The sequence below is a fragment of the Gallinula chloropus genome (assembly GCF_964237585.1).
Source record: "Gallinula chloropus genome assembly, chromosome: Z".
Lineage (NCBI taxonomy): Eukaryota > Metazoa > Chordata > Aves > Gruiformes > Rallidae > Gallinula > Gallinula chloropus.
The window spans coordinates 56,045,814-56,057,347 of NC_140089.1; the positions used below are offsets into that span (position 1 = coordinate 56,045,814).

The 11,534-nt window shown below is 46.6% G+C and overlaps 1 protein-coding gene across 1 annotated transcript in view; it reads right to left on the reverse strand.

Annotated features, from left to right (window-relative positions):
* Positions 1–258: 258 nt before the first annotated feature.
* LOC311203688 (uncharacterized protein) overlaps positions 259–11,534 on the reverse strand; it is a gene marked incomplete at its 5' end in the record, with an annotated part of 62,004 nt that continues 50,728 nt past the window's right edge. Inside the window, one exon of the mRNA XM_084278444.1 lies at positions 259–492. Within this exon, the coding sequence (XP_084134570.1) occupies positions 332–492 (161 nt within the window). The 3' untranslated portion in view covers positions 259–331. The remainder of the gene's footprint in view (positions 493–11,534) is intronic.

Below are 11,534 nucleotides of genomic sequence, written 5' to 3' on the forward strand. Positions count from 1 at the left end.
TAAAGTGTCTGAAATGGGATGTTATAAAAACTGATCTGCAAGCTAGTATTTTTAAGCCAGTATATTACAGTATAAATGTGCTGCATACCTGCGTCTATAAAATTAACTGCCATGAAAAAAGAACAACCAGGATCCCCAGAGTGTGGCATTTGTCCATCTGTCACTTGTAGACACAATACAAACCTCACATTGAGATTCTGTTTCAGGTACAGCAGCTGTCTGCTGGACAGATTTGGAACCAAATCTGATGGAAAGGAAACTAGAGGAAGGAGCACAGTCCTGCCACTTTGCCCCGGGAGAGTCCCACTGTGCTACACATCAGCTTTTGGGGTCATTCACTGCCGACCTCTTTCGGTGAGGATGTGGGGCTGTCTCGAACTGGTAGCAAGTCATAATGACATGGAATGTGGCTGTTTTTTGGCAGATCATACGGATCCTGGCTGAAACGTCCGGTGCTGCTGAGTGCTCCCTGGACAACACTCAACGTAGGTTCTGTGATAAAAGAGAGAAGATGCATTCAACACTAGAAGCAGCAAACAGAAACAAACGCGGGGTTACACTTCAGTTTGCATTACAAAAGATCCTCTCTTCTCTGCTTCAGTATTCCTTGTCACAAGGCAGGTGTGGGAACAAAGAGGGATATTATGGTGCTTTGGCTTTACACTAAGTTACACCTGTGGGTTTGCAGCAGGGCCCTGCCACAAGTACATTTCCTGACAGAAGCAAGTGTGCTTTGTCTGTGCATAAACAAAACCAACCAAACAAACCCCCCCAACAATAAACACAAAATTAAAAAACCCACCCACCAAACTAATTTGGGGATTTTAATTAGTTTCATAACGAATTTTTAATTAGTTTTTATAAAAATCCTTAGAAATGTGGGGAGAACTGGTGGGTTTTGGAGGAATGTCTAACTGGGGACAGAAAAGGCAAATGGTATCCTATGACAGAAGACATAGACTTTATTCCAGCCTAGAGAGCATTGGGATAAGGAGGATTCTACCAGACCCCCAAGTTTTCTGGAACTACACCAGCCACAGTAGCGCAGGAACTCGATAGGGCCCCTGTCAGTGAAATACAGCCTCTGGGAGGGAAGATGCTGGTTTTCATGTCAAGAAGAGGAAAGATTCTTTCTATCCCTCCCATAAACTTACTCCAGCTGTGTTCAGTACTTAACTGCTGCTGTGGGTCTGCATGGCCAAACCAGCTCAAGGACCGATCCGCCGCTGACCAAGGCCGAGCCCATCAGCACCGGTCACAGCCCCTCTGTGGTCACATATTTAAGAGGAAAAAACCCACCAGTGGAAGCTTTTGCCACCAGAGGAGGGAGTGAGAAAATGGAAGAAACTTTGCAGACACCAAGGTCAGTGAAGAAGGGGAGGAGGAGGCGCTCCGGGCACCACAGGAGAGATTCCCCTGCAGCCTGTGAAGAGCATGGGGAACAGGTTGTCCCCTTGCCACCCACTGAAGATGATGGGGAGCAGAGATGCTTCCTGCAGCCCGTGGAGAGGCCCCCAGGCTGGAGTGGGGAGACACACGTTGAAGATGTAGTGACCTGTGTTGGAGCAAGCTCCTGGCAGGACCTGCAGCCTATGCAGAGACAGGCCCCAGGCCACAGCATGTTTTCTGGGGGGACTTGTGACTCTGTGGGGGACCAGGATGGAGCAGTGTGGGCCTGAGAGACTCAGAGACATTCTATGATTTTATGACTGTACTCCATAGCAGTGACCCACACTGGGACAGCTGGTGAAGAGATGGAGCCCCGTGGGAAAAGACTGATGTTGAAGAAGTTTGTGGAGGACCCCATGCTGGAGCAGGGGAAGAGTGTAAGGAATGCCCACCCCCCCCTTTCCCGCTAAGAAGGAAGATTACTTATGAGGAACTGATGGAAACCCCCATTCTGCCACCCCCCTGTGACACCTCAGCAAGGAGGAAGGGAGAGAAATAATGAATAAAGTTGAGTCTTTGAAGAAGGGAGAGGCAGGGACAGGCCTTTTAGGATTTGGTTGCACTTCTCGTTATTCTACCCTGGTTTCTGTGCATGTGAGTGTGGTAAGATGGGTTTTTTCAATTCCCTGTTGAGTCTGTTCTGCCTGTGACGCTGATTGCGGAATGATCTCTCCCTGTCCTTATCTCCACTCCTAAGCCTCTCAAGAGGTATTTTCTCCCCCAGCTGAAAAGGGGAGTGAGAAGAGTGTCTTTGCTGGGAACCCGGCCTCCAGTCAAGGTGCAACCACCACAACAGCCTAAAATAGAGTGCGATCAAATGCTTAGCTTACGCTGTTGTTTAAAGACAGGCCTTCAAACCAGGGAAATTGAGCGCTCTCTCTAGGTTAGAGATCAGAGCTGAAGGTATTTAAAGCTCTGTCCTTGTGAACTCTACCACTTCCCTGGAAAAGACGTTGTGAGATGGGTGGAGCAGAAAACAGAACCTGAACGTATCGCTTTTTTAACTGATTTTTTAATGTGTTTTGATTAACCTGGCTCAAAGGAAAAAGTCCTGTGCTCTTTGTTCTTAACCTTCAACATCGAGAAGTACATTTTGCACTTACCAACTTCATAAACGTTCCTATTGGCTGAAGCAGAGCCAGCGATCTCAGCATACGGGGAGTCCCCGCGTGCCGGGGACTTCATTTCCACATAGCCGCATTCTGAACTTCTGGGGACAAGAGCTGGTGGGTCTTTTATAGTAGCGTAGGGGTTCTCAGAACTACTTAACGAGCAATTACTTAAATTATATTCGGAGTTCTTCACTAGATCTGCAACAAGAAAAACACGTGTTTCTCTCAAGCATGCTAGTAGTATGGACATCGATGCTACACAGGGTGTTGAGTTCTAACAAGTCGCTCCCCAACAAATATTTAAATGGAAACCAGTCATAGCACTTCCAAATGGTTAGACAGTCCTTAATGAATCCACTTCTACTGCTATTCTTGTTTATGGCCCTTGGTCTTGTCATCAGCAAATTCCTGTTGCAGTCTGAGAACTGTCAATTCTGGTTAGAATAGTAGCTGGCATTCAATACAGATAATCCCAGAGTGGTTGGGGTTGGAAGGGACCTCAAAGCACATCTAGTTCCAGCGCCCTGTCGTGGGCAGGGACACCCTCCACTAGACCAGGTTGCCCAAAGCCCCATCCAGCCTGGCCCTGAACAATGCCAGGGAGGGGGCAGCCACCGCTTCTCTGGGCAGCCTGTGACGGGGCCTCACCACCCCAACAGAGAAGAATTCCATCCTAACACCTGATCTAAATCTAACCTCTTTCAGGTTAAGGCCATTACATTTTGTCCTTTCACTATATGCCCTTGTAAACAGCCCCTCTCCAGATTTCTGGTAGCCCGCTCCCGGTTAGGTAGTGAAAGGCTGCTACAGAATCTCCCCAGAGCCTTCTCTTCCCCAGGTGGAACAAGCACAACTCTCTCAGCCTGTCTTTGTAGGAGAGGTGCTCCAGCCCTGCGGTGACCTTTGTAGCCCTCCCCTGGCCTCACTTCAGCAGCTCAGTGTCTTTTACTGGGGAGCTCAGAGCTGGACACTGCACTTCACGTGCTTTCACTTTCTGTGCCTTGGGCACTGTGGCTTGAGCACTTGCCAGAAAAGACTGAGGCAAAAAGTCATGAAGTACCTCAGCCTTCTCCAGATCCTGGGTAACTGCATCTCCTGTTTCCTTCTGGAGACAAGCCCAATTTTTCCTCTCACCCTCATTTTGTCACTGATGGAGCTATAGAAGCTTTTGATGTTGCCCTTGATGTCTCAGGGCAGATTTAGTTCTGTCAGCACTTTAGCTTTCTTAACCTGGTCCCTGGCTGTTGGAACAGTTTCTCGTTATTCCCCCTAGACTACCTGCCCATGCTTCTACCCTCTGTAGGCTTCCTTTCTCTGTCTGAGTTTGCCCAGGAGCTCCTTGTTCATCCAGGCAGGCCTCCTGGCACATTTGTTGGGCTGCATCTCTCCAGAGCTTGAAGGAGGCAGTCCTTGAATACTAACCATCTGTCTTGGGCCCCTGGTCCTTCCAGGGCTTCGTTCCATGGTACTCTACTGAGCAGGTCCCTGAAGAGGCCGAAGTATGTTCTGCTGCAGTCCAGGGTAGTGAGCTTGCTGTGCACCCTCCTTACTTCCCTGAGGATCTAGAACTCCAACATTTCATGGTCACTGCAACCAAGATTGCATCATGGTACTCTGTTACAAGCATTACAGCAGTCTAAAGGAACTTTCTCTAGACAGTCTCTCTCTAAACAAAATACACAGTTTCCAAGAACAGAATTAGGTTATTTGAGAAGACCTAAACCAACTAAATTTATTCCTACTCCATCTTTATTTACTAGGTCTCATGTCAGCTGTCCTGCTGTTTTTGCCAAGCCTGACACCCAGGTCACAAGCCTAGAGCTACCCAAGCAATCCCACTGCACCTTCTAGAAACCAGGCATAACATCAGCATTCCTCCAGTCTTCCAGAATCTCCCCATGCAGTGGGGTAGCCACAGCCGGGATCTCTCAGAAGTCCCAAGTGCTGGTACGTCTGCTCTAAGAAAATGTAAAGCTGAACTCTGAGCGTTAAACTGTTTTCTTAAAAACCCCGCGTCTCAGCCGGAGCTGTTGTTAGACCAAGGCTGGGGATGGGCAGGGAAAAATCCTGCTGCAGACTGCTTCTGATGCTGCACCTGATCCCCAGAACCTGACAGTGAGAAGGACTAGAAATGAAGGTAATTAAATCATCTAAAGAATAATGGCACTCAGAGTCCCTTCTAAGGCTTTCACTGGGCAGAGACATGAGGAGTGTGATCCAGCCTTTTTGGGATGCTTGAGATTGGGAAAGGATGAAGCGACAACAGGATACAGAAATTCTCACCCCTTCTCAGGAATTTTCTTTTGAGGGACAATGTGCTGTGTTTCAGCAGACAGGAGGCTTAGCTGGGAAGATGCTGCTACAATTTACATCTGCAGCAGCCCAGATGATGAGAAACTACTTCAAAAAGCATTGATTCTGTGTGGTGGGGATTAAAGAAAAGGATTCACCCAACCCCACACCTATTTAATCAAAGTAATTTTGCCAAAGCAGATCCTTATTTACAACACCCATTGATTTATGAAAGTAGTTAGTATGAAAATAGTTGTATGACAATATGATGAGAGTTTTGCATATCATGTCTGCACTGGGCATCAGGTGGATTCACCGCTCCTCACAAGGAGTCACTTTTTTGTCTCCTTGAAGAAAGGTCGAACCCATAACCCTGAACCTCACGCACAGCCAGACCACCTTGGCATTACCCTGAGCGGAGAACCAGGAAAAATTCCCTGCTTCCCTCTCTATCCCAAACACAGTGAATCCCATTCACCCTCTCCTCCTCCTCCTTCTTCCTTCTTACCAAGCTCGTTGAGGTAGCCACCATGTTTCCAGTCTGCAGGCAATGTTCCCGCGTAGTCCATGACAGTTCCTCGTTTTCCAGGTTCCACGTTTTTAAGGTTCACAAACAGCTGATTGGTTTTGGCCTAATTCAAAGGAAGACAGATAACAGAAACTGAAACTGATGGGAAGTTATAGGATTTCCAGGTGCTAATCAGGGAAAGTGGTTTGTGTTTGCGTGGCCAGGTTTTGGTAGCGGTGGGAGGCCAGGAGTGGCTTCTGCAAGAAGCTCCTAGAAGCGTCCCCTACATCCAACAGAGTAAATACCCAACGGCTCAAGGATGGACCCACCGCTGGCCAGCGATGAGCCCATCAGCGATGGTGGCAGCACCTCTGTGATAGGATGTTTCAGAAGGAAAAAACCTCACAGATAGACACTTCTTGCTGCCAGAGAAGGGAGTGAGAAGATGAAGAAACTCTGCAGACACCAAGGCCAGGGAAGAAGGAGGGGGAGGAAGCGCTCCAGGCACCAGAGGGGAGATTCCCGAGCAGCCCATGGAGAAGACCATGGTGAAGCAGGCAGTCCTGCTGCAGCCCAGGAGGAAGATGCCGAGTAGAGATCCCAGCTGCAGCTCCATGCTGGAGCGGGTGGACACACCTGAAGGAGGCTGTGACCCCATGGGAAACCTGCATTAGAGCAAGCTCCTGGCAGGACCTGCAGCCCGTGGACAGAGGAGGCCATGCCATAGCAGGTTTCCCTGGGGCAGCCTGTGGCTCTGTGGGGAAGCAGGCTGGAGCAGTCTTCTCCTGGAGGTCTGAGCCCCACGGAAGCCATGCCGGGGCAGTTGGTGAAGAGCTGTAGCCCCCATGGTAAGGATTCATGTTGGAGAAGTTCATGGAGGATTGTCTGATGTGGGAAAGACCCCACACTGGAGCAGGGGAAGCATGTGAGGAGTCCTCTGCCTGAAGAGGAAGGAGCAGCAAAGACAACGTGTGATTAACTGGCCACAATCCCCATTCTGCCCCCTCCTGTGCCGCTCGGGGGCAGGTGGCAGAGAATTTGTGAAGTTGAGGCCAGGAAGAAGGGAGAGGTGAGGGGAGGTGTTTGAACATTTGGTTTTATACTTCATTATCCCAGTCTCTTTTGATTTGGTAAGAAATTAGATGCATTTTATTCCGCGTTGCGGCTGTTTTGCCCATGATGTTATCTGCAGAATGATCTCTCCCTGCTCTTATCTCAACTCATAAGCTTTTGGTTATATCTTCTCTCCCCTGTCCAGCTGTGGAGGGGAGTTATAGAGCGGCTTTGCTGGGCACCTGGCCTCCAGCCAGGGTCAACCCACCACAAAAAGAAACCAAACCTGAAACATGATGGAACCAAATGAAATAAACTAGAAGCTAATTGACAGAGGAGCACTGAGATTTTGATGCTCTACCTTTGCCAGGGTCAGTCTGTCCATGTTGTTGACATGAGGTGGGGTAGCGCACTGAGTCAGAGTATGATAACTGGGGTTAGAGAAATAGTGACTGTTGGAATTTCCACTGGTACTGTGAGGGATGGCTTCTGAAAAGAAAAGAAAATCAACAACTATCAATAACATGGCATTTCTTTCTGAGGAGATGTTTTTTACAGCTCTGCACTCATTCCAAAACCTAATGGAGAGTTTCTGGAAAATATCTACCTAGGAAATTGCCATTCATTTGACGGATTTAGGGACACAGAGCAGGAACTGACAGGTCACTTGAAGCAAGAGCATGTTACTTGCTAACTTACTTCTCTCCTGAGGTTCCTTGCTCTCTTTTGCCTCTGCAGTCACTGTCCCAATTACAGAGAATTTTAACCACCAAGATCATAGCAACACTCTCTAGTGCCTCAAGAGCACCCCCACCTTTGCTGACAGCTCTTTCTTGGCTCTGAAAACTCTTTCTGCCACCTTCTTCACCTGCTGCCTGCCTTAACAGCTGTGGGCAGAAGACAGCAGTGCCTGAAGTTTCACGTACCCGTTGCGTCACTCCCGGGTTTGCTCTTTGCCTTCACTTGTTTCAGACTCGAGCCTCTCTGCTCCCTGCCTCTCCAGGAGATCTTGCCACAGCTCCTGTGAAATCCTGACTGGCCACAGCTACAGGAGCCGCCTTGTGCAGTCCAGCTGTTGGCACGGAACTAAATTCTCAGTAGAAACTGTATTTTGCCCGTTTCCAATCCTGTTTTTAAGTAGCCACAGAGGAATAGAAAAGTCCATGCTTCCTCTGAACTGGGCTGAACTGTCTCTGACAGCTGAAAGGTAAGCACGTACATCTGCCATCACACCCCACTGGTCCCCTGTGCCAGTTCACCGGCACGGCTACCAGGGTGGTCTCTCTCCCCCGAGAAAGGCAACTGACAGCAGTGTCTCAGGCTGCCTCTTCCCACCGGTGGAAGCCCTCCCCTGCCTCTCCTTCCAGGAAGCCTCCCATGGCAGAACTGTAGACATCCTTTTCAAAACCACGTATGCTCCTGCTCACAGCAACCCTTGCTCATCCCAAAAGGTGAAATGGGCACTGTTAGGGGCATGTGAGAACCCTTCAGAGCTCAGCTAAAAAAGCGCAAAGTGAAGAGATGGAGAAAAACCCCCACCTTCTAAATGTCATTTACCTGGAATGGTGTAAGCTGCATTGATGGCCCTCAGAGCAGGGGTGTAGGTCACTGCAGGCATATTGTTGAATGATGTTTGAAACCGATGTGAAGACATTCCTGGCCTTAAGGAGAAACATTCATGTTCTTCCTAGAAAAAGGTGTTTTCATGGACTTGAGAAAGTAACAACATTTTCTAAGCAAAAGCACAAAGCAGGTCAAGCACTCGCTCCATCAGCAATTCTGCCTTTTTGGAGAGGACAGCGCTGTAAAGGCTGTCCTGTCCTGTTCCAGACTCCCCAGGGAAGTGGTCACAGCACCCAGCTTGACTGAGTTCAAGAAGCAGCTGGACGATGCGCTCGGTCCCATGCTCTGACTTGGCTGGTCCTGTGTGGAGCCAGGAGTTGGACCCTATGATCCTTCTGGGTCCCTGCCAACTCAGAACATTCTAGGAAGGACTCTGTATTTCACACAACTACACTGATTGCTTTGCTCCAGTGAACTCTTACTGAGGCATGGAATACTTACAAAATCCACAGAATATACATCACTTAACAGGATGGACTATTTAAACCTACGAGCTTTATCAGACTAATTTAGTGAGTGATACAGAGATGGAATGTAATAGGCTAATCCAAATTTCCTATCAAACAATTAAGAGAATTTGATTGCATGGAGGCTTTACCTTGATCACATCTGGCCCCCTTCCAGCCTGGGCTGCAGTAACATGTTCCCGGGATGTGGTCACACGTTGAGTTGTTCAGACAGTCACAAATCTGCCGGCATCCATACCCGTATGTACCCTGAGGGAATTCTGCACCAAGTGTGAGAGAAAAAAGGAACTCGAATCAGTCAGAGCTTCTTAACTGTATTGGGATTACAGATCTGCAGCACCACGGACGCTACCATTCGTTCCTAGCCCCAAGCTCTGTCTGTCCACGGCCAGCAGATGGCCAGCAGATGGCAATGTGTCACCAGTGGCAGACCCCTAGGACTTGGGCTACTCCATTCTGAGCAAATAGCCACAGGTTGGGTCTTTTCTAACTAAGGACTTCTTTTACTCTAGATATGCATATGATCAGGACTGTACCTTTATCAAGTGAACTCTTGCTGCTGTGGTTGCATTGATGAATATAGCATGTCTAAAAAACAAGTAATTATCTATAAAGCTGGAGATTTCTCACAACAAGTTCAACATGTCATGAGAAAGAATTTCACTGACTGCTTTGAAAATGTCACAGTGAATGAATCTGATACTATGTACTGCCATTAGAACGGTGAAGTGGGTCCAAAATGTTAATTACTGCTCAGAGACAGGCAAGGATAATTTTCTTCATGATAAAATATCTCTGAATGCAGAGGGTACTCTAAGAACAGCCCCTTTCTCCTGATTAGGGGTCACATCCTGAAGTTTTTATTTGTTTCTTTACCAAAAAGAGATGGGTAATTTTAAAATGCTTTTGTGGAAAGGTATTGCATGTGTGTTTCAAGGAGAGAAGAAACAGGTCAGATATAGAAGCCTTAGCTTTAATTCTGTGTAAGTTTAAAAAGACTGTTAACTGTTTGTTGCTGTGCACTGATTTGGTTGTCCAGAGACCTGTCTGAGAGCAATAAAAATTCCTGAATCCTTTAAACGCAAAAGGACTCATCTATGTGTGGGCTGCATTTTTGCAAAGTGGTGGTTTTGCCCAAATTTCACTTCATTAAGAAATATACTACATTGTAGTGACAAAAAAAAAAGTACTAAGTTTGGTTTTTCTTGTTTTCGCTTCAGTTGTGCCTTTTGATTCTTTTTGTTATTGTTTTTGTTTGAAAATAGTGGTCAGCTATGAGGGAATGTAAACCCCATACAGATGAAAGGTTAAAAGTTTTAAGAAGGTTACTGGTTCCAGAAGAAATTAATGGAATCATTATCTTCCATGTGAACAAAAGGCCTGTACACAAAGCAAAGAAACTTGCTCTGTTACAGCCCATGAGCACAGTCTAAATAGATGCTTCCATTCATATTGCTGGCACCATTTTCTTGTTATTGATTTGTGAGTAAGTCTCTCCTCCTCCTAAATCCCTATTCTTCTACTCTCCAAAATACTTACTTATTTTACCATAAAACCAGACACCTTTCTTGCTACTGGCTTCCACAGGAATCGGCTCAAGATTTATCTTGCTATGATACTTAGTTGTGCATGCCAATCACTTCACAGAATTTAGACAGCAGAGGGTTTTTTTCCAAAGTCACCAGCTGCTACATTGCACTGGTACAGAGCTAGTTAACCTGGACTAGCCAAGCCATAAATGAGTTACCATAAGTGACGTGAAACCAATGCGGGATGGTATTCGGAAATGCACCTCCCTGGAAATCAGCACAGTCTCTTTGGAATGTTGACGTATCAGGCTCTGGTGTGGCTTCTTTTATTCACAGAAATGGGTTGACTGAAACTTTGGAATACAGTGTTTTGGACCGTGTGGATTTTGGTACTTCATGGAATTGGATCTATTTCTCGTGAGAATTCTGCCTCAGGTATTTCTCTCCTATTATCAGTATTTTCATAGACCTGACAAGGCATCTGGAGAATGCTGAATTATTTCATAAAAGAACTCCTATGAAACATAATGAAATTAGGGCCTAGCACTCTGAGTCAGTAACAAAGTCTTCACTGGGTTAGCATACCAAGGCAATACTCCCCAAGTGAGGTAGAATGGCAGTAAAAAGGGGTATCTGCGTTGTGCTTTTATGTGGCAAGGTTCTGGTGGCGAAGCGGGGAAGCAGGGGTGGCTTCTGCAAGAAGCAGCCAGAAGCTCTCTGCAGATCCTCTACAACTCTTCTTGGGCAGTGAAAGACTGAAAATCGGTCTCTTCTCTCATATGCTCCATCCCACTTCTTAGAAAAGCCAGAGTGCAATTATGTTGCTGATAGTGCTGATAAACTGAAGAAGAAAACTTTCGGATTTCTTCCTCCTATACCACACAGTCCTCATTTCTGACTTGGACAGTGGGTTTTTTACTAAATACTAGATAATGTAAATAGCCAAACCCGAATTGATTGTTGTTAAAAGAAAGGGGAGCATTCCATACTTACGTTGAGAGCAGTCACTACCAATCCAGCCAGGGTAACACTGACAGGATTTATCAATAGGATTGCACATTCCTTTACTGGTGCACGTGCATATTCCAATGCAGTTCTTGCCAAATCTGCCACTGGGACATACTGGAACAAAACACAATTAGAACTCCTTAGTAATCAGAATGGGATTACCTTTTCTTTATTTCAAGAGGAATCTTGATACTAGGATCAAGACAGGTACCGCTTAGTATAATGTTCAGTAAGGCATTAGAAATTCTGGGAAGCCCTTTATACATGCTCATTATGCAAATAATACAAATAACAATACAGTGGGTTTCATACTGTAGGATCAAATGTTCAAACAGTTTAAACCTGCTTAAGATTCCTAATTTATACGCTGCAAGCACTACAACAGCAACTGCTGTTGGTTTTATGGCTTCCAAGCGACAGAAGGAAAATTGCTGAAGTGCCTGGTCTCTCTGTCCCAGAGAGTCTTTACTACAACTTGTACCTTCGTTACAGA